Source organism: Oxyura jamaicensis, chromosome 2, assembly GCF_011077185.1.
Source record: "Oxyura jamaicensis isolate SHBP4307 breed ruddy duck chromosome 2, BPBGC_Ojam_1.0, whole genome shotgun sequence".
Classification (NCBI taxonomy): Eukaryota; Metazoa; Chordata; class Aves; order Anseriformes; family Anatidae; genus Oxyura; species Oxyura jamaicensis.
Genome location: NC_048894.1, coordinates 15,627,595 through 15,651,018, shown reverse-complemented (window position 1 = coordinate 15,651,018; position 23,424 = coordinate 15,627,595). Strand labels below are relative to the sequence as shown.

At 43.3% G+C, this 23,424-nt stretch overlaps 1 protein-coding gene across 3 annotated transcripts in view; it reads left to right on the top strand.

The window, feature by feature from the left end:
• Positions 1 to 221: 221 nt before the first annotated feature.
• Positions 222 to 23,424, top strand: part of ZEB1 (zinc finger E-box binding homeobox 1) — a 126,186-nt gene continuing 102,983 nt past the window's right edge. For 2 of the 3 annotated variants that reach the window (XM_035316358.1, XM_035316356.1), the window contains exon 1: positions 222 to 343. In XM_035316358.1, coding sequence (XP_035172249.1) covers positions 286 to 343 — 58 coding nt within the window. In that variant the 5' untranslated portion in view covers positions 222 to 285. Of the gene's footprint in view, positions 344 to 1,789; positions 1,885 to 23,424 lie in introns of all 3 variants that reach the window. The other variant, XM_035316357.1, reaches the window with a different exon arrangement.

Sequence of the window (23,424 nt, the reverse complement as noted above, 5' to 3'; positions counted from 1 at the left end):
GGGAGCTGCAGGGGACTGCCCGCCGCTACCTGCGGCCGCCGCTTTCCCCCCGCCGCCGTTTAAAGGCGCTGCCGTAAAGCGCCCGTCTCCCTTAGCAACAAGGTTGGGGCCCGGCGCTAGGTGTGGGAAGGTGATGTAAAAGTACAGCCAGTGTCGTAAACCAGGTCCGGGCGGGGAGGGGAGGGGGGGGCGGGGGGGGGGGGGGAGGAGGGGAGGGGAGGAGGGGAGGGAGGGGGAGGGCGGGGGAGGAGGTGACTGGAGCATTTAGACACAGGCGAGAGGATCATGGCGGATGGCCCCAGGTGTAAGCGCAGGAAGCAGGCGAACCCGCGCCGCAACAACGGTCAGTCAGCCGCCGGGGCAGCGGCCGCCGGGGCCGGGCAGGGCAGGGGGGAGCCGGGCAGGAGCAACCGGAGGGGGAAGGGGGAGAACGGGGAGAGGTCGTGGGGGAGACTTCGGGGGCGCTCGGCGGCGAGAAGTAGAAAGTAATGCCCCGCCGGGAGCCGGCTGGCCCCGCACCGCCAGACCCGTTATATCCGCTACCTGCCTCCCTCCTCCGCCTAGCGGCGCCTCCCCGCGCCGCCGCCTGCCCCGGACCGTTAGGCGCTGCCTGCCCCGCGCCGCCGGGGGGGAGCTGCGAGGGCTGTGTCGCTTTTTTATTTTATTTTATTTTATTTTTTAGGCTTTTTTTTTAATAAAGGGGGGGAGCGCCTGCCTGCTTGCCGCCGCCGCCCGGGCTGGCCCCGGCTTCTCCGCCCCGCTGGGGGGCTGCGGGGGTGGGCGGGCGGGCGGCGAAGTTTCTTCCCTTCCCTTCCCTTCTCTTCCTTTCCCTTCCCTTCCCTCTCTTCTCTCCCCCCGGCTCTGGAGGTACCTGTTTGTATCGTACTGGGTGGTAACGGTTTGGCCGGGGCCCCCCTCTCTGCGTGTGTGCGACCCAGTGCTGCGGTCTATATAAGGAATTACATTTACGTTTCAGACTTCAGAGCTGCCGGGCTTCTTCTTTCCTTTTCTTTCTTTCTTTCTTTTCTTTTTTTCCTCTCTTTTGGGTACGTGTGTTACTTTAAGGTGCCTTCTGGAGGTGCACGGGGGGGGAGCGCTCCGCACGCCCACTCCGCACTTATTTTCTTTGGGGGGAGAATAAAAAAATAGAGAAGTAGCCGGGTGCTCGTAGCGACTCCTCGCAATAGGATGTACAGCAGGAGGTTTTGTAACCTTCCTTGGCAATTTTAGGTTTTATGTGGCATTTCCTGTGCGGGGTCACAGCTAGGAAGGCTCTCGCCCGCGATCCGCGACGTCTCCATACGCAGCGGACGGCCTCTGAAACACACCCGAGGCACGACTGCTGCCTCTGCCCGCCGATCCCGGCCGGTTCGGGCGTGAAGTGTTTACAAACGGTGGCCTTTCCAGGGGCTAACGAGTCGGTTTGGTTGCTTTGAACTTAGGAGGGCTTTCTTAATTTCGCCGTGTGCGCGTTTCACAGCGAGTGTTTTTGTTTACACGAGCGCGTTATTAATCCCTTGTTGTAGCGTAAATATTTGTGTTTAGCTCATGATTTGGCTCCGCGAAAGGTAAGTTTGGAAAGTGCTTTTCTCTTTGCCTTATTTAAAATGTTGATGATCAGGAAAAGGGGCTTTTCTTCTTGCTGACGACATGTGTGTGACATGTGAGTCTGAACCACCCAGTGTCTGTGCAGGAGCTGTAAACATGTTTACCTGAACAGGAAAGAAAATGGATTTTTCTCTTAAAGATCCAGTGATGTGAATATCATACTCTTAAAACATATCAACAGATGACTGGCGAGAGAAATTCTCTGAAAACCTAGCTTTTGAAGTCGACGGGGAAAAAGAGATTCTTGATCGCTGCAGCAAATGGCAACTTGTGCAGGTAGAAAAAAAGATGGTGTTTAGTTTTCTCCTGCATGCATGTCAGCCCCCTCCTGTCTGCTGCTTTCGTTCTCAAGGGAGGGATTTATTTACCACGCTTGCTGTCAGTGTTTTTCCTTTGTGCTTAATATTAGAAAAACAGATTTGAGGCTGTTTAAGCACAAAACGTTTTGTCTGCGGCATGTATCACTCGCAGAAAACAAAAGGTGTGTAAGACACGGTAGCGTTCCAGGTATCTTTCATCTTCATCACTTTTGGACCTCGTCGTTGCACCCTTCTTATTATAAAATGCCTTTGAGTCTGCATCGAGTAGTTCTGCTGTTTAAAATAGATGGCTTGTTTTAGGCTGTTTCTGGTTCCTTTTTTTTGAGGAATTAAAACCAACTTCAGTCATTGTGCACTGAAGCATCAGGATCGGTTAGATAATAGATTCTGGATAATAGAGATTTCTCAGCAGTGGGTTTTTGTTTGACTTGCAAATGTTTACTAAAGAAAATGGCTAGACAAATGTTAACCCTTTAACCTTTAAAATAGGTGTGAGACTTATTTTTCTTCTAGATCTCTAAACGCACTTTGCTCTCACAGATTAGTATCTTCCGTTAATCCAAGATCAGTGTACAGGAGATGCTTCAGCAACTGCCTTGTTTGTAGTGTACACTAAATCAATTTTGTACTGTTCCAGTTGCCTCGTTTCTTCCTCGTACACACAGAGGGGGAGATTAGAGGGAGATGGCACTCAATATCCAGTGTGCCAGTGAACAATGCTGGGCTGTGTCATTAAGTTATTGTACTGTAAACTTTCCTTCTGTTTATCTGTTGATAAGCTTAGCACAGCTATTCTTGTACTGTAAACTTTTTTTCTTGTCCCTGTGTTTGAGAGCCAGAACTCATGGCTGCCATCCTGATGCATTAAGTGGAGCTGGGAAGACAGTCTTACCTCCTTAACCGGAGAGCTGGTCCCTTTTCTGCCTTCTTTATTGGCCACTACAGGAGATCAGCAGACGAGCCGATTGGTGCTACCATTAGAGCCTTCGCTAACAAGAAAATCTGGCACTTCTCATACCTGAAGAAAACTATTCTGCATCGTTGTCCTTACTTCTGGCCAGTACACGAAAACCTCCACTGCACCGAAGCAGTTAGTGAAGTGTTAAGACGACAGCACCAGGCTGATAAAGCAGGAACACAGTGCTGGTTGGGAGTCTCTCTCCTATCTACCTTCTCCCTTCTGCTATCAAAAAATGACAGAGAAAGGGGGAGGAGAAAAGAGGGACGTGATTTTGCCAGTCATCTGCACTGTCACGCTCTGCTAATACTGTGCAAACTTAATAAATTCAGTCTCAGCAAAAGTTTTTTTTATTCTATCATGAATTGGCTGGCAGGATCAGATTAGTTGCTTTCTCAGCATTTCTCGTATGTGTTATGATTATCTTAATTCTTATTAAAAAGCAAAACTAAGACATCTTGTTCTTCAGCAATACCGAGACAAGTAAAATGAGCAAAATGTTTAGAGTTCCCTGGCTTAAAAAAAGATGTTATCAACTGTTTGTATTTATGTTCTGAAACTGTTGTAAATATACTTTCAGTTCTTTTCACAATTGAAAATACATTTGAAGAAGAATGGATGAAACAGTAATTTCTGCATGCTGTCAGACAGGAGAGGAGAAGGAATGAGGCAGGTTTCCCCCCCCCCCCCCCTTGGTAACAGTAAGTCACTAAAAGGTTACGTAGGTTGACTTGTGAGAGTGCTATTTCAGTTGCTTTACACGTGAGTTTTTCCTCTTTTTATTTTTATTACATAATAATTTCATACGTGGTGTCATTACGAAGCTACGGCCTGTAAGAAGAACCCAAGTGCCTTTGAATCGGCCAGAAGTACGGCGTGTCTCGGTGAGCTCCGAGGTGTTAACTACTGGCAGGATGTCAGGTGTTAGCGGCGCTGGGGATACAGCATTCCTTGTCCTGCCTTTCCTCTCGTGCCCCCCTCCCTTTCTTTTTCACTAGGTATCGTGCTTTCACTCCGGCATTAATTTAAATTTGCATTTTGGGAATTGAGGAATGTAGCCCAAGTTAAAATTCCAGGCACAGTGAACAGGTCTACATGAACAACTGAATTAACTGTTTGAATCAAAGGAAATCTTTTCTCATAGAAGCCAGTAATGGTTCTGTTTTAATTTTTAGCTGCTGAAATGTGATGGGAATACTTTTTGAAGTCTTGTAATCTTTATTTTTCTCTCAGTAATCACTGCTTATTATTTTAATGGTTGTGAAGCAGTGTTTGAGGGCAATTAGTTACCTGAAGCAGTTTTTTTTGTTTTTTTTTTTTTAAGGTGGTTACCTGCCTGAAACAGTTTTCCTTGCTTACAGAACTATCCTAAGTATGCTGCTGAAACAGCAGGTGAAAAGCAGTAGGTAGGTGGAACTTCCACTCAGGACACGGCCTTCCTAATTGTAGATCATTCAGATTAGGTTTTTTAGTTAAGTCTGAGGCTCTGACTCTCATGAATTCAGCTGCAGTGTTCTGTTGACAGCTTCCTGTTGTATCAGATAATCCTCCCCACCGAGTCTTTCTGCTGCCTTCTCTGGGCCTTACAGTGGGTCCCTATAATATCAGCGCTACCGAGCTGCCTGCCTGGGCCCTGGCTCTGTAACCGAACTCCTGCCTTGGTAGTGCGGGGAGGAACGAGCCTACAGCCAGCTACGTCTCCTTTCTCCTTCCCAGCTGCGGGCGAGGTGGTTTTGGTGTCCTGTGACTTATTCTTGGGGAACTTTTGCAGTGTGGGGGAGAGGAGGGGAGAGGCTGGAGTAATCTAAAGGGAAAATATCTGCGCGATGCCTTTCCTCCCGTGGAAACATCTGTTTTAATAGGGTTTAAAATGCCAGTGAGGGATGGCAGACATTTCTAACATGCATGGAACTGTTTCACTATGTTAAAGAAATAAAGCTTGGTTTTGTGAAGTTTGGGTTGTGTTTTTTTTTTTTTTTTATTATTTTTAACTGATTTTTTAAGCAAGTACTTTTTAAGCCAGGGAGACTGCCAGAACTGCAGAATCTAGCCAAATGGCACTTAGGGATCCCTGTTTCTAAACTCAGTCATAATTTACCAGAAGTATAAGATCACTGCTTTCAACTCATTAGCTGTTTATGGTCACTTCACAAACTCTAGCGAATTGATATTGCAAGCCAATGAGCATATGGTGTGTTCTGGTGACTGCAAATCCAAGACTTTTTTTCAGTTTTCAAAATGTGGTTCTAAATGAACTCTAAGTGCCTCATATCAAACTCCTGAAGTTTTGCTCCTACTTACCTACATTTTCCCGAAGGGCTCACCAGGTAGGATCCTCGCAGTTACAGGCGAACAAGCAGGACCCAGCTTGCAGCAATGGTCTCAAGCTTTGGTGCTTCGTTCTGGCTGCTATATGAGGCCTGTTATTTTTGAGTCCTAAATTCTCAAGTGACTTACCCAAGGTCACACAGGAAGTCTACAGCAAGACTGAATCTCAGCCCATTTTTAATCCTTGGGACTACCCTCGCATTTGGCTTGATCTGGAGCCTTAAAGAGAAAGAAGAGATTTATCACTTAGCAGTTAACTATTCAGTTAAAGTATCTAAACTTTTTCATGTTTATTGTGTTGAAAAACACATACTTTCAGCAAACAGGGCAATGTGCAAAACTCAGTTTTCTCTTTAGTCATTTCTAAGTGGCATTAAGATAGTATCTGCAGTGGTGGTGCTTCCTGTCTGGAGCCAGTGTTGATATATTGATGAGTTAGAGAACTAGAATTGGTATTTTTAAACCATTCGGTAATCTTTTCTGATCTTAAAATGTAAGTACTATGATATGCAGGTACTCAAATTTAAAACAAAACAGAACTGACTTAGGACCTATGGTGTTAAAATTGGAATCCCTACTCTGATGTGTGGGGTGTTTCTGTAGGGTTGACATCTGGGCAGACACAGTTTGTTCAGATGCTGGTTTTGTTGGGACAGTAACGTCTCAAGGAGAGTCTCGGCATATGGCTGGTATTTCTAACGTTTAAAAATGACTGCTAGGTAAATAAAAAAAAAAAAAAAGCATAACTCCTCCTTAAAACAACATTTCTCCTAAAGTGTGTAAATAAATGTCAGGCCTCAAAAGCCTGCTTGCCTAGAGCAAACACATGCCAAGGCTGAGCTTCAGCACTGCTGCTGGGGGCATGGGGGCTGCTGCCCTGGCAGAGGACATGCCAAGGGGCTCCTGGCCCAGAGGAGCTGGGGGCGAGGGGCAGTTGTGGGATGGGGTTGATCTTGCCAGTGTGCGATTACTGCTGTGGGATGCTGCTGTAGATGAGTTGTGATGGGGATCCTTTCTTGTGTAGGGAACACCGCATGAAAAAACAACCCACAGAGCAATGGCATACTTGTGGGTCGGGGATGCGTGGGTGAGAGAAGGTGGAACAGGAGGGGTGGTGTTCTTGGTGTAGGTCCGATAGACCGTGGTGGCCTTTGAGGCAGAGATGAGCACAGGTCTGGTCCCCTTCGGCTGAATGAGAAAATAGCTTGGTCCTCAATTGACGAGGTGATGCCTTGAAAGAGTGAAATTCTTGGGGAGTTGTATGCTGGTGTTTTTACATATGTGTTTTCTGTGCCTTCTGCTCCAATTGCTCCAATACTTGCACAAGTATTTCTCATTGGTCTCTATTTGGTTTTCTGGCTGTCTGCTGTTTTATTTTTAAGTTATTGGAAAGAATAACAGAAGTTTGATATTTAAAAGCTGTTCACAGTTGTAGCTTTTAATCTTTGCTTGCCCTCTTCTTTTAAAGAATGGGATTATTTTAAGCTTTCCTCTTGTGATGAGCCTTAGTTTATTTATTTAGTAATCTATTTGGCCCTTTCTTGTGTAGATTAGAAGAATTCCTGTGTGACAGTTCAGGAGAATGGAAAGCCCACTCCACAAGAATGAGACTTATAAAATACTGACTGCTGTTAAACACAGCATAGCTTTATAAATCTATTTCAGTACTCTTGAGAAAAATACTATCCCCTCACCACCATGTAAGCACCTTTCAGGTAGTAAAAATAAATGTACGAAGTCTTCTCTTCCAGTAACTGTGCCTGTACCTCCGATTCCTTGTGTGAATGTCTTACATGACAGCTTACCTTCACGTCCCGCGGGGGTAGGTGGTAGAGCAGAAAGAAGAAACTTGTTAAGGGTGAGTCTTTGCATATGGAGCAGCTGGGCGCTGTTCGGATGTCTCAGTTGGCTAGTGCCATGTTAACCAGCCTCCTTTAGGCTTGCGTGCTTGTCCCCCAGGGAACCTCTAACAGGGAAGAAAGGAGGCCTTTTTTTTTTTTTTTTACTCTCCCTCTCCTTGTGCTTGTTTCTGATGCCGTTAATGGAATGTGATGGTATCTTTTATTTTAACACATTTTTTCAGAGCAACAGAAGTTAACTAAAAATATGCTTTCTCATCTTGGAGAAGTCAATACTGTTTGAAAGCAGCCTGCTTCAGCTCGCTCCTTTTTCAGCTGTCATTCCCAGCTGTCACAATCTCCTTGATGGGAGGACTTTACCCTGTTGTTGCAAAGCAGTCTGGTTAACAACTGCTGTCACCCAAAGGTTAAAACCTGAAAACTGGTATCCTTTGTCACTTGCCTTACAAACGTTTGCTTTCTCTTTGGTAGCATCTCCCTTGTTCCTTGGCCTTCAATATGTTCCATCTATCCTATTTTTGGAGCACTGTGTAAAGCAAATGAACACATGTAATGATGAATGTATTTTTCTTGGCCTGTTAGGGGGCTCAGTTGGGGGGGAGAGAAGTGTTTTTTGTTTGTTTGTTTGTTTTTAATAAAACAATTCTGTGCTGAGATTACACTCCATCCTATCTCATTAGGGTCTCTAAGTATGATAAGCAAATCTCCTTGAGCAGAAGGACTCATGAAACTACTTTAAGCACTAAGGAACCTGTATGATTTCGCTATGAGAGAGTGGTATGGAGTCTGTCAGGAAAATAAATAACTCTCCCTTTACTGCTTAAATACACCTTTCTAGTATGATTTTTCTTTGGGGGGGAAGAAGGGGGGAATTAATACAAATATTCTGTCTTCCTCTATGCGTTTCTGTGTGTGTGTGGTTTTTGTTGTTTCTCATGAGTCAAGTATTAGAGCTACTTTGGAGGAGCTGGCAAGAGCACCAGAGGCAAATGGATTATAAACCTGGCCTTGCACCATGCTCCCGAGAGGGACTTTTGTGGACAGTACTTGGAAAAAGGGGCGTTGAATATCTGATGTAGAGTATTTTTTGCCTATGATCCAGCCTGCCTGGCCTTGCTAGGATCAAATGCTACTTGGGCAAGTGGTGCTAGATAGTACCGTCAGTTATTGTGATAGGAAATGTTTTCATTATTTCAGCCAATGTTCATTTCCAGATTCTGTCTGACAGACAACTGACAGATACTGAGGGCAATTTTCTGTTTTGTAGAGACATCTGTCCACTGAGTATATATGGGAGAAGGCAAAATGAAATTACAAAACACCACAAATGTGGCATGATTGAAAAAGGCCTGGGGAAATCTATTCCATCTGAAAAAAGTGCGAAGTAAAGAACAGAAAATCATACCTTAATTACAGGGTTTGAGTTGCTTTTTCTTAAACTGGTGGATTTGACCTAAAAGTTGGGTTTTCTTGTTTGCTCTTTCTAACAACTCCCCCCACCAATATTTAGCACTTATTTTTTTCCTTAATGCCCAAAAACATAAGGGATATGAGTTGTCCATTTTTCCTAAATAACGCTTGTATTTAAACAGTTTTTCCTTGATATTTTGAGGAAATTCTGCCTTATGTCCTTTTGGGTATACATCAGATTTTCCTTCTTCCCACTTTCTGTTCTGCTTTATTCTTTCTCTTAAGTTCCTGTATATTATGTAGGGTGAGGCATGTCAAGTTCTGGACTGGAAAAGGAGTTCTCATTCAGAATCTGTAGCCAATTTAGTCTTCCATCCGATTTTGCATGTCTTCCCGTAGATTTTCCTTTGTTCCTAGTATTTACCAAATAGCTGTATTGGGAATTCAAGCAAAACAGAACTAGTCACATACTACTGGATTCATTCTTATATTATTGTTCACAGGAAGGACCTAGGTACAGTTGGCCCCGCAAAGAGCATGAGGTGGTGAACGAGGACTTTGAAGCAGATTTGGCGTTGTAATGACTGGCTTCCTTCCCTGCTGCTGTCCCTTCCCCTTCCTTGCAAAGCGTTTTCATTTGAAAAGCTAAGGTGTGGTCATCAGGCATATCTGTTTTCAACTTCCAGTAATTTTTAGCTCACTGCAGAGCTACACCATAATTACATATGCAAATACAGTTTTTTTTTTTTTTTTTTTTTTTTTTTTTTTCCCCTCTCACCTTGAACATGTGGGAGAGAAAGATAAGGTTGCAGAGCACCACCAGGGATGGTGCTGCCGCAGAAGTGGAGAAGTTCTTCCCTGGGACTTGCACCGCAGGGGGAGTTCACAGCTTCTCTGCTTCAAAGGCAGCAAAAAACCCTGCTCTTGCCAAACTTAAACTTTAGGTGAGAGCCCTCTGAATGACTTGCTATAATATATTGTGATACATTCTAGCTGTTTTGGGTGGTGAGAGTGAATTTGTTTGCAATAGCAATTAATTTCATAGGCATGTATATTTATTATATCCAATACATTTATTAATGATTAATCTATTGAATGCTCCCTCTGGTAACGCAGGGTAAACTTAGTAATGATATTATAATGCACACAGACTAATTCTGTGGAAAAGACTGTTCTGACAACTTTTTCTCTTCATAAGACTTACTTTTGCAGATTTTAAAGTTGTCTGACATGCCGTAATCCCAAAACTCTTAACTGTATTTACAACAAATACTAGAAGCAACCTGGAATCAAAATTCTGGGGAGCTGTTTCTGCCTCAAAGTGGAATAAGAGAAACAAGGAGCAACACTGAGTTGGTACTTGTAGCATGGGAAAACAGGAATTGTTCCCCTGACATAATACAGTATAACATGCCATAGTTTTCCACACTTCACCACGTGAGATAAAGCATGCCTTCAGTGACCAGCCTGTGTGGCTGGGGAGGGACTTCTGGGAAGGATGAACCAGACAGGCACCTGAGTGTGTGAGTGACTAGAACTAGTGGTAGATTTTCTGTTTCTGTGAGCTAAGCCAGTTCATGCAAAAATGAGAATTTTAGCTTTTGAATTGCAAAGGGTATGAGTAGACCTAGATGAATAAACCTCTATTGCGTGTCACAATTTTTATGGTCCTAACAGAGAATTCTTACAAGGTTTGCACACTGACTATAGATCTGATGCTCAAAAAATGTTCCTTTTGCCAGTACTATATTTGACTCTGCTGAGAGACATCCCTTCAGAAAGGAAAAGAGAATAAGAATTCTATCAAATGTGGGCATTTTCTTTATTTTGATATGCAGTAACAAGCCTTATCTATTTATTTTACCCCAACTTAAATAAACATACACACAAAAACCCACAAAAACCTCCGTGTTTGCAGTATGATATGCAAATCATTTCACTACGTTTGTTCTTGCATATTATGTAAAAATATTTGGGGATATAGGGAAACTTGATATTTTTTAAAAATAAGTCTGAGTTATTTTTCAAGCAGGTAAGAAAACAGAATTGAGAACTTGCCAAATGTCTTGTTCTAGTAATTTACTGTTGCTTATCACAGAATATTAGGGATTGGAAGGGACCTTGAAAGATCATCTAGTCCAACCCCCCTGCCAGAGCAGGAACACCTAAATCATGTCACACAGGACATATTTATATTATTTTACATTATATTTAGCTTGTATTTAGGCTTATCCTTAGCCCTTATTTAATCTCTCTAATTATAACCAATATTTGTAAGCATTTTGAAGTTGTTGTACAGCAAATCACCAGAATAGAAAGGTATTTGACTTTTCAAGTTAAGATGCTCACTCACCATTAAGGCCTTCCATGTATGTGCCTTAATGCATCTTAAGAGGGATTCTACTTAGTTTTTTTAAATATTTCTACCCAGCCAATCTACCTTTAAAGAACTTGTATGCCTTTATTTGACCACAGAAGCAGTCAAATGTCTTCTCGTTGGTCCTTGGGTCTACTGTTGAAATATTTTGTAGCTAAGTGTGTGCGTGTGTGCACAGCCATGTGTGCTGTTCCCCTGCCTTTCCTTTTGTCTGTGGAGCTGCTGGCTGATAGCAGATTAGCCATCTGAATGTGGGCAGCAAAGAGTAATAGGCTGCACAGAACGCCCGAGGCTTCTCGCATACAATAAAATGACTCCATTAGAAAGCAAAAAATGACAAGCCTGCCACGGAGGGTATCTGTGCTGGGGAGCTGGAGAGAATAGCCTCTGGTTTATGATCATGTTAATGGGTGTAAAATAAACTTAATTTTTTTCAACTGTCAAAAGTATTCCTAGGTGCTCTACCAACTAGCACTGAAGATCCTTCTAGCAGGAAAATACCCATGAGCTAACTGGATGATGTGCTTACTGCTTGCTGGCTGTTCCTGCCTGGTATATACACGTGGGGGAAGGAAGGGAGTAATAGCGTGACAGCTTGGTTTCGTTTTCACTGTGCAGGTGTCTCTTTTCTCCCTTCTCGTTAATCTTTCTTTCTGGTGTTTTGATTAGTTGCAGGATTAGATAATCTACCTTGCAGAAGTGTGCTGGGTTTAAGTCTGCTGGAAGATGTGCTAATACAGATTTGAAGGAAACTGGGCCAGAAATATGGCTGGCTGAGAGAGGGAATCCAGATGCTGGAGGAGGATTTAAAATACAAAGCTGTAGTAATCTGGATAGAGCAGAGGTACAAGTCTGCGTGCAGAGCACAGTAGCAGGAAAAACAGGTAGGAATCCTGTCAAGATTTTGACAGCTAAACTTTTCTGCTATAAGAATCTGGTGTTTAAGCAAGCTGTTTTTTCTACAGTTTACTGTTTGCATAAGCAGTAGTGGCTGCTGTTGCCCTCCTAAATTCCAATTACAGTTTTCAAGACTTTCTGGATTTTGTGGCATGCAAGCTCCTAAAAGGCGCTCAACAAAATAGTGCACTGCTTCATTTATTCTGAATGGAGGATCTTCCGTGATGGCTCGGGAAATGAGGACAACTCCTGGTGAACACGGACTTGCAAACAAACATAAAAATAATTCAGCATATAGAATATGGAGGAAATGTCTGAACAGGCAAAGATTGTCCTGAAATACTTAAGTTTTAAGAGATCTCTGGACTGACACTTGTTTTAGTCTGTTCTGCTTGTTGGAGTCTTCTTGGTATATTGCTGTAGATACAACTGATACGGACTCTGGAAATCTACACTTCAGCAACAAAATGTACAAATTGTACAGAATTGTATACAACTGTAATAAATTGTACTTTTAATAAATGGAATACTATTGGAATAACCCTTGTGTTACTTTTTGTGTTCTGCCAGGTCTTGTTGTGGCTGTTGTAGACATGTATTCTGTGTGCTCTGTGGGCTGTGTCCCTTGGAAAAACTCTTTTTCTGCACTATGCTTTTCATACCAACTCTTCTCCAGCCTCTTCGATTGAAGAAGGGGTCTCCTTAAAGAAAAACAAGTTATTGTTTATGTCCCTTCCTCTCCATCAATAAAGTGCTTACACCACCCCCCCTCAAAAAAAAGGAACAAGTGAGGGTGAATTTAAGACCGATTATTCTACAGAGCTACACAGTTACTCCTCCCTTCATAGCAGTATTAATTCACATAAAATGCATTTTGATTTCACAATTCCAAACTGTTTCTGTGATCATATGAGATTTTTATGGCACTGTAAACTCCAGCTGCTTATGGAGGAAGCTGGTGTTAAAACAAAAGCTCCATTAACAGACTAAGAGTAGATGGTCTGTAGATGGAGACAACTAAAGTACTTTCCAGACCAGTTTAATATGAGAGGAAGTGTTTTTTGTTGTTGTTGTTGTTTTTTCTTTCCCCTCACCCTTCACTGTGCCTATGTGACTCCTGAGGTATGCTGTAGGAAGTTATCTGTTCTTGAGTCACCAGTGGCCAGGGAGGCAGTCACTGGTGGGTGATCCGAAGGTGCTGGGGTAAAAGTATGGGATACAGGGGAAGGCTGTAACTATGTATTGTCCAAGTCCTCCAACATCTCCAACTTAACTGCTTTCAGAAGTGCGTTGTGCATAAATGCAACTGTCCTAAGTTGCATTAATGAATATGAATAGAAATTCTAGAACTCTTCTTGTCTCTTTTGACTTTTATGATCACACATGTCCTGCTGAGAGAGGTATTGCTGCCTTGGGCTGACCTGGCCTAGCACAGCTGTAATGCTGAGCTGCGGCTGGTTTTCAGGACAGGTTTTGGAAAGTTACAGAATGCTAAAGACAAAGAACTGTAAAGCAGATGAAAGCTCAACTTCACTTAGCCAGAGGGAGAAGTAGGAAATGTGGTTCTTGTCTTAAAGGTATTTAGGTTAAAGAGAAAGAAGAGTTCTTCCTTTGGCAGATAGTGTTACTCTACTCTTCTGGTACTTAGGCTGCAGTAGTGGAATAGCTGGTTAAAATGCTGGCTATGAGAAGTTTGTAGATATGAAAGGATCTGTTGAATAAACTTCTCTGTGCTGATTTATTCAAAGCATTCATAAAAGAAGTCTTGTGATGGGGAATACTTTGTGCAGTAAGTGATACGGTGTGTCAGTCTGGCTGGTCAGGCTGTGGGCCATTCCCAGAGGTCCCTTGTAGACATTCACTGCAGCGAGGAGGTTTGAGAAAGTTATCTAGATCTTACACCTGATAGCTTGAAAACTATCATTTAGTTGGTTAGTGTGGATAAGGTTCTATATTTATATGTAAAATATAGTCCTAGTGCACGCTGCACCTTTCCACTTCTCAGTCGTTTCCTTTTTTGAGCATTCTCCCTGTTACAGACCCTCACAGCTTGCTGCTCTGTATTCCACATCTGTATGTGAAGTCCTGATGGCCAGCCGTGCATTCGGTTTTGACAAACGCCCTGCTGTTAATGCACAGAAGCTGAGGTTTTGAGGTGATGTGCTGTTGGTCCCTAGTTCAGTCTAGAACCATGTAATTCCCTTTGATTTGTCTGCTGTTATCCGTAGGTAGTGTGCTTACAGGTGTCTCTGCAGTAGAAGAATTGCTGCGTGGCATGAAGGAGATGGGGGGGAGAGCAGGCAATTTCCTCATGCCTCCCTCCCCGAAGCCGTACACTAGTTCTAGGCCTACTTTACAAACTGGATGGATGCAAGATTCTTGTGTCAAGAATAAGTCTAACCTGAAATCTTCTTGTCTAACCTAAAATCTTGCCTGCTACAAACATAAATGATGCTTCTAGTGGTATGTTTGACAAATAATGAAACTTACGATCTCCTTGAGAAATATCTTTATTTACTGCAGAAGTACTTTTTTTCTTAAGTTGACGCTGAGACATGGGACAATAATGCCATGGACAAGGAGACTAAAGTGGACCATTTAAAAAACAGCAGAAAAACACCTGTTAGTAGAACTAATATCATTAAATTGCATTAATAACTGCAAGTGCTTACTTCACTTTCTGCAAAAGACTGACTGATGCTCAAGAACTTTAGCAGAAGAGATGATGAGATGTTGCTGTGGCTTAACAGTGGTCTCCTAAAGATTTTCAGACAAACGTCGTGGTCAAGCTGTCACTTCTATTCCTTGTGGATAGCTGGCTGTATGGCAGGTGTCATTCTTGGTTGAGTGTGGACCATAGCTCGCACAGATCAGTTTTTGTTAGGTTCCAGACATTCTGTGCCACTCTGATAAGAACTGAAGACTAAAATACTGATCTTACTTTCCCATGTTCTGTAGAAATGGTAATCTTAGGGACTGGTTTTTCACTTTGAGAAAGAAAACGTGTCTTCTAGTAGGCTTATTCTTTCTTACCTCCACTGTACAAGGGACACCTAAGATCCCAGCTTACTTGTCACTTTCAGTATCAATATTCTTGTTATTCAGAGGTACTACTTAAACTTTCTCATGGTCTAATTACTCAGGTCCTTATGCCTGTGAGATAAATGTGTTGCGGTGGTACTGAAGTAAAAACATGACCACAAAAAATACTGAAAATCAATGAGTTGTTTTCCTAGGTAGCTAATAAAGGGTAGGGGGGAACATCATGAGTGTCTCCCTGTTTGTAGGTTTAAAACAGTATTCTAGTAAAAATAGAGGAAAAACCATCACTAACACTGGCTGGAGCATAGTGAAACTTCCTGGCTGGTTCATCTTTTGAATACTTGTCACCAATTTGATTAAGAAAAGAGTTACTGTTATGCCTTTCTATGGCTTTCCATACATTTGTGTTTCTGGCTCCAAATCATCTATTTAGAACAGTGTTTTCGGAAAACCAGGTCCCCTTTAGCTTCAGTTGAGCTAGGTGTTTAGGTGCAAGTGTCTACAGCCTGTTCCAGCACTGTTAGGGTTGTGTTACACCCACCGATGCACTTTGTAGCTTTCTTTCAAACTGGAGTACTGGGTTCTCTTCAGACTGAGAACTGAATCTTATTCCTGAAAGGTTTTGTGCTTTGGTTGAGATACCGATGAGATTTTTGTCATCTGACTGAGATGCTGTTTGTTTCCATCTTTTCTGTGTGTCGTAGGGCCTATTTGAATCCCCGCGACTCCAGTTTTGTGGGATTTCTTTTCCGGGAGTAGGAAGAAGATTCTCTTGGATGCGCTTCAGAGAAAAATGTTAAAAAGCCTCATGTTTATCCTACAACAGAGTAGTACTTATGAGAAGCTAAAGGTGTCGGTACAATGTTGCTCTCCCTCCTAGGTGGGCTAGTGAACTCAGTTATCTCATCCAGCTGACCAGGAACTTCAAGGAACGAGTTATCCACCTCTCTCTCTCCAGCAGCTGTGAGTTCTGGTAACTGAAGTCATGCTCTGTGTTGTTCTGCCAGGAGGATGCTTCCTGTTAATGAGGCCCCGCTGGGTTTTGCCAGGAGACAGTCCTCTCTGAAGCTGAGGTGGCTGCTGCCAGACTCGGTGAGAAACATGAGACTTGAGGCTTGGTTCAGTTGTCTAAGCATTTGGTTGTGTCATTTTAAGCAGTGGAGGGAATCCAAATGCATGTCACCTAGAGCTGCTGCTCGAAAAGCACGCACCTTCTTTTCTCATACCTGTGACGTGGGGTACCTGTGTCATGGAGGTCTGTCGGAGATCCGAAGATGTCTTGGATGGTTGTTTTAGCAAATCACTCTGATTCTCTTTATATCTGTCTTTATATCTATGGGAGCAAAGTACTTATCGGAAAGGTACAGCTATGCAAGAAGTCCATGAACTGTGAAATAATGTGATGGGAATTTACCTGGCTACAGACTAACTTATCCTTAAAGGTGTTTTTTTTTTTTCTTTTTTTTAAAAAATATTATTTGTTTGTTTGTTTTTGTGGCTTTTTTTGTTTGTTTGTTTGTTTGTTTGTTTTTGCTTTTCCATGATGGACTGACAGAAGGTTTTGGGATATGTAGGCCTACAGTATATTTCATTCCCTTTCCTTCCCTCTCCTCTACTCGCAAGCAAGACTATTTTGGGGTGAGGGGTGCAGGGGAGGGGGTGGGGAAGGGAGGAAGTCAAATGAACAATGTTTTTAGCTTATATAAGGCTTATGAACATCTCTGCTGTAACAGGTAGTTTAGGTTTTTTGAAGCAATTCACGTAATCTGTAAAACCTACAGGAATTCTACAGCGTACTTCAGTGAAAACTGTATCTTGTAGTCATGAACTCTTCAGCAAAGGCTGAAATGTAATCCACAGCAGACCAGTCTGTCTTCAACATTTTTTAGATCCATTCATTGCATGTCTTTAGCTTTCCTTTTGATTTTTAAGGGTGTTCAGGAAAACTGCACAGCCAGAAGCATCCTGATATCACTGCATTGGATGCTATTGGTGATGTCTAATCAATGCCTCCGTTACTATTTTGTATTAAATCTTACTCCTCTCTACCTTACGTGTTCTTAAACCACCTTACAGCCATCGTACCCTGCTACACAACTCAGAATGTTCTAAAACTAGTTAGCCACTGCACCAAGGTGATGAATCTGTTCACTTCCACGGCATGATAAAATAGGAAGGATTTCCATAATGTCCTGGACATGATGGCAGTCATTAGAAAAGTAATGTGCTTTGTTCCCACTGAGGGACAAAAGAGAATTGGAGAGATGTGAGGCTTGTCTTGATTTATGGTGTCTGTGTCGTCATCCCAGTGGTCTCACTTTTGGAAGGACAAGAAGGCTTTTTAGTCGTATCTCCTGTCCCAAACCTTTTTAGAAGCGTGTCCTTATTTTTTAATGTTTTTGTCCATTTTGGTAAGTGGGATGATACTCATGGAAAGCTTGTTACGTATGGGTTTCCACTTAGGCGTGAGGGCCCTGGAACAAAATATTCCATCTTAAGATGACATCAGTTTTCTGTTTAAATTGTGTTCTTAGTTTTTCATGGGGAAGGGTGTTGATGGAGAAGTCATATTGGACATCTGGACATTCACGAGGACCTATTTCCTTAGCCAAAAAGAACAAGTGAAAAAAACTCTCAAGGAAGCACAAATCCTGCATCTATCAAAAGGAAGAAGGCTGTCTTCTTCCTAAAGGCGGTTTAAATTGATGCTCGAGCGTATGAGAGGAGGGAATGTAATGCAACTAATTTGTGTCAGCTAATGGGGCATGTCCCACTAAAAAGATCCTGTCCTGCTGCTTCCTTGAGAAGCTTCTTGTGGGTTCGGTATGTGGGGTCACCAGAGCTTGTGCCTTTGGTGGAAACCTCAAGGAGTAGGGGCTGCTTTTTGGCAGGTGCACTTGAAAGTAGCTAAGGGTAGTTAGAGACATTTGTGCCCTTCAATGTCTGGCATCATTTAACTTCAGGAAAGGTGTTAACAAAGTTAGCTGGCAAGTAGACAGGATTCTCTATGGCAAACCAGCATCTTTCTGTGAAACCATCTCTGGAATAAAGTGGCTCGAGATCATCTCTAGTAACAAAGTTTGCTGTTAGTCTACCGGTGGCAACGTGCTGTATTACACGTAACGCATACAGGTATGTACGTGTTCGAAGGAAAGCACTGCCTCAGAAATGCTGCTTTTTAGGGAGCAGAGCTCTTCACCTGGCACAGATCCAGGCGCCGTGGCTGCTGCTCCGGGACCTGTTTTGCAGCGACAGTCGCCCCGCTCGCTGAATCGACAGCTGGGCTTACCGCTGCGCCGCTCCGAACTGAGAGCGCGCCTCACAAAAGCTTCGAAAGAATACGTTTGTTTTCCTGCACTGTTGTTGTTTCTCAGCAGGTTTTCTGTTGCTGCTCCCCCCTTTTTTGTAGCCCTGAAGCTGTCCGGCCGGCTACTGTTTAAAGTTAAGTTTGAGTTATCTTCTTTAAACATCCTTAATGAACGTTGGACGACTGATAATGTTTGATAAACTGAGAACTTCAATGAGAAGTTGTTAAATAAAGCTTCTTGTGCTCTCTGGTTTAGCTACGTAATCTAAATGTGACTTCTTTATACTGAAATCAACTGATCAACTTGTAGGTTAAAAAAACAACACCCAGGCTTTTTCCTAAAGTGGGAAGCCATATAAACACGTTGTTCAAGCCTTCTTTCTAATAATAATTCAAAATTCAGTATTCTGCAGATGAATGACCTGAGTTGTCATCAAGAATCTGGCTAAAAAGGAAAATTACTCGTTCATTCTGGAGAGTGCTGTAGGGATGAGACATTGCCAGTTGTGGCATTTAAATGTTTGTCCAGAGATGATACTGTCTCTGAGCTAAACTTTGCTAAAACATGCTGTGAAATATAGTTTGTGCCAGCCAAGAATATGCCTGTCTGTTGTGGTGAGGGTTTAAACTAGTTCATTTCAGACCTTAGCAAGCGGCAGCTGAAATACTGCAAAGTGACCTTTGACATAGGGACCCATGAATGCCCCAAGTATGATTTCACTTTCCCCACGTTCTTTGTGAATCTGAATGCTTGTCAAATCAGATGTGTGTTTAGACCTTTTCACTGAATGTGCTTGGAGGGGAAGAACAAAGCCCGGGGTCAACTTGGCATAATCCCTGCGTTTATCTTTATTCTATTATGGGGGCTTGTGGGGGATGGAGTAACTATTCTCTGCGAGGTGAAAGTGCAAGTAGAGTGTAGGTAGGCTATCCGTCTTTCCTTCCAGACTTTCCCAACAGCCTGGCCGCTCTCCCGTGATTTACTTGTGTTAACATACGGCTGACTAGGCAGGCTGCTGCCTGATCCTTGTGATCCGCTGTTTGTTCTGCGCAGAGCCCTGCTGTACCTGCCGCACCGGCTGGCCGGTGGGAACAAACACCCACGGCTCGTTGCGGGCAGGAACGGGTGGACCTACAGCACCTGGTGCTTTGAGGAACGGGTGGACCTATCGAGATCTATAGCGCCTGGTGCTCTGTGGGACGGATGGACCTATAGCGCCTGGTGCTTTGTTCTCCCCGGTGGATACAGGAGCGAAAGTAGCATCGGGTTTCTATACTACAACTACTCTTGCTTTGGTGCAAATGGTCATCTTATTTTAAGAGATGATCAGCTTAATATGATTTACAGTGTGGTACATATGTGTATATATATACAAATATATCTTCTTTTTTGCCTCTGCAGGCTGTTAGTCATCCCCAAGTAAGGAGTGACTAAGTCTTTTATTACGCATTCAAATTGGGAAAGCCTTTGTCTCTAACGGCAGAATTGTAGAGTTCGACTAAACTATTGTTACAGACTTTTTTTGCAGTATTTTTAGATTTTACTCCTGTGGTAGATTCACTTCACAATAAAGGATTGTTTCTGCATGGAGCTGGAGTGGTCTGAATCTGTAAACGAGCTATTGTGCGGTAAAGTACAAGTGGGTGGAGGAACTATATGACAAAAGGCCTAGTTACCTTTACAGTTTGTTCGCTGTACCTCATGCACTTTGTTTCAGAAGAAAAGCACTATTCAAAGGCTCAAGTATAAGGAGGCAGTCTTTCACGCAAGGCTTGTGGGAAATTTCTCTCCAACTTGTGGGTTTTCAGCTCGTGTCGATTTTACCCTGCACGTTCTGAGACTGCCCCAAACAGCTTAACGCTGCTCTACAGGGGAAGAAAAAACACAAACCACACCTCTTGGGGTGAGCGTTTCCTAATCTGACGCTTTGACCAGTATTTTCCGATTTACATGTGCTCTTGTTTAGGGCTCTTCTGTTTACTTTTCAATTGAGCTTTGCAAGTTGATTCTTAAGTGAAGATTTTTTAAAAGTTTCCAAGATAGGAAGTAGCTTTTTAGCTACTAATTTTATAAATTAAAAGCAACACTAAGCAACAAGATGTATTTCTTTCTTTACTAAATCTAGTAAGATTCCAAAAGCATTAGTGTGCTTTTTATTTTTTTAACAACACTTGGAAACTTGATGTTCTCTGTGCTAAATCTGCCGCTGCCTTTGGTTTCTCCCGTGCTTATTTCACTGTTTACTTTCTCTTCTCTTTGCTTAGTGGGTAAGTGCTTAAAATCCCTTCCCTGTGCTCAAAACCAAAGCTGCTTCGCTTGGCACCCAGTTTTCAGAGGTGAAGCCCTTTCACACAGCCTTGCTGCTGAGTGTGTTAGGGAGAACAGAGTTGCCCAAGTCCACCCGTCAGTGCCGCGGGATGAGGAGGGCCCTGCGGCGCGGCCGAGCAGGCTGCTTTGGCTCCTCCGGGTGCCCTGCTCCTCTGCTGGGCACCAGCAGCACGGAATGGAGTCCTCGTCCTCCCAGCTGACAGCCCGGGAACGGAGATGAACAGGCTCCAGCCCAGCTGAGTAACTCTGACATGAGGAAGCCGAGGACTGGAGCTGTGCCCACGTTAGCTGTCTGTGCTGCAGAGGAGGCAGCCTCTGGCAGGAGGGCAGAGCAGGTATTTGGTGTGGGGAGGCAGTCCGGCAGCGTGTCGGTAGTGGCTTTTCTTCCCTGTTAGTGGCGTCCTTTCAAGTCTTGTGTGTGCTTGGGAGAGAAATTTGCAGTCTCCAACCTCTTCAGGGCTACCAATAACTGCTTTGGGAGAGTAATTCTGGGGAACTAACTGTAACGATCAACTCTGCCTCTTTAAGGAATAAGTTTAGTCCCTTTCTTAAATGCTAAAAGATAATGAGCAAAACTGTCTCAGGCAGAGCAGCATGGTTTGTTGTAGTTTGTTTTTTTTTCTTCTGATTGTTCCCCCTCCCCCTTCCCGTCACAGCCTGCCATTCTCTGCTGCTTTGGGTCTTGTATTTCTATACGTGACCATCACAAACCTGCTTGTGAAAGCACACTTGTCACTGTGGTCTTTGCATGCTTCATTTAGTTGTATAATGTTAATGGCAGCAGAGACTTGATCTTAAAGCTCCCTTATTCTTGTAAGCTGTATATAGAATATCCACATACTAATATTATATGCCACAACATTTACTGTTTCACACTATAGCAAAACTCTGAAAAATTCCACCATAGTTAGGTGAAACTAATTCATGGTTTGAGCTCTCTTGGGTGCTTTTAAATACCAGAAACTCCTGAGCTTGTATTAGAAGTAAAAAGCACCAGTCAAAAGTCCTCTGTTGCAATATTAAGTTCTTGAATTGGTAAATCAAGCCTGCTCTTCTTAAAATGCTATTTATACTTTTATCTACTGCCAGCTTTTCTCTTCTTTCTGCCAACCTTCTCTTCTGTCAAGCTATGAAAGAGTTGCTGTATTTTTTCCCCCCTCTTTTCTGTTCACTCTTTCAAGACTGCTCCAGTCTTGATGTCAAAGGTTTCCCAGTAACCCATGCTCCCGTGGCTAGTCCTGTTGGCTGCCAAATCTGGCGTATTCTCTTGGTTTTTGGCTTTCAGAGCTGCGAAGGCAGGATTTGGAGAAGCAGCTCGACCAGCTGGGAGGTGAAAAGGCTGAACCGGGGGAGGAATGTTGAAGGAAACAAACCTGCTATTGCATATCTAGTTGCTAAGTAGTGTCGTATTAGTTGCTCTCGGGCCTTCCAAAGAAGGTCAGTGTAACTTCTGCCAGCTTCAGGTGGGAAGAAGGGCAACAGAGAGATGAAGCTGGGGAGGAAACTCGTGGCAGGGTAGGGAACAGTCAATCAAATGTACTTACTAAGGAGCATTTCCTTAAAGCAATATGAACACTAAGGGAGTAACCAGCCTCTCACTTTTGGAAGATATACAGTGCTACGAACCCTTCATGGAAACAGCAAAGCATTCTAGCTGTGTGCTGTTGCTGTAACTGAGCAGTTGATCACACAGTTTTAAAGGCAGCTCCATAATCTAGTACTACCAGCAGATGACAATTCACAAATATAAACTTAACACGGCTGATCTCGTATTCCACTTACTGTCCTGAACACAAGGTCCTGGGGGAATAAATGAACTCTAATGTGCCCTGAATGCTGTCTGGTTCAGAGTAGCTCAGCCCATAATGGCATGGGCAGAAATGCCCTCAAAACCCCAGCTCCTTGCAGAATGGGTGACCAGAAGCCTGCCATGTGGGGGTCCTTCGGCTTATCTCCGGCTGCAACTTGCCACGCTGCAGAGCTGTCCTTGTAGTCTAGAGAGCCTGCCTTCCTGGGGCTGGAACCTCCGGGCACGAGTCTGTAGTGAAGTCTGTGTTTGTAGGAAGCCCCTGTGCCCCGCTGTAGTCTGCAGCTCTTGAAGAATATAGCTGATGAACATGCAAGTGGCCAAACCTTAAAATGTGAACAGGTTTCCCCTTGTCTGGGGACAGTGCGACTGAGCACTGCCACGTCTGGCTGCTGACAGCCCAAGTTCTTGGGCTGAGTTTTCACTAAATGCTGTCATTTGGTTATGTTGTGGCAAGCTTCCATTCTGAAAGTAAAACTAGACATTATCTGCCTAATCTGTTCGTTTGAGCGACTTGGATCTTATTTAAGTAGCAGCTACTGAAGGGTTAAATAAGCTACCTGAGTTCTGCACTACTAATTGTGGAACAGTTTGGGAGGGGTGTTATCTATATACAGTTCTTTCTTGCAGCAAATACTGTACAAGTAGTTAAGAAGGAGTAAAAGGCAGTCCAACTATAAATTTGTGTGCTAAGGTAAAATAACAGAAAGGTTGCTGCTGGGAATTACCTGAAAAATGTTGGTGAAGGAAATATAATTTGGTTAAACAAAGATTTAGAGAAATCTTTATGTCAGATCTTGATGAAATCTTAGTAAAAGCATGGAAACAACAGCTTTTGAGAGACTTCACAAGACAGAATAATGCAGAATCAGTGTCACGTGCTTTAACACTATTTACAGCAATACTTCATTTAACCCCCCCTGCAACGGCTGCTTCAGTTTGTGCTTTCATATCCTGATTTTAATCCTCGATTGAAAATAATTCCTACTCAAGTTGGCTGGCAACCCGAAGTGGAAAGAGCTAACGTCCTGTACAGAGAGGTGTGCTGGTTGTGCTGGAGGGCTGTGGTCACCCAGACAGCTGGGTGCAGATGGGTGCTTGATAGGCCGACTGTGGCATCTCAGGGGTCAGTAATGTAGCTGTACTTCTGGTCTTCTGTCCGACTTGAGATGGACTGATACT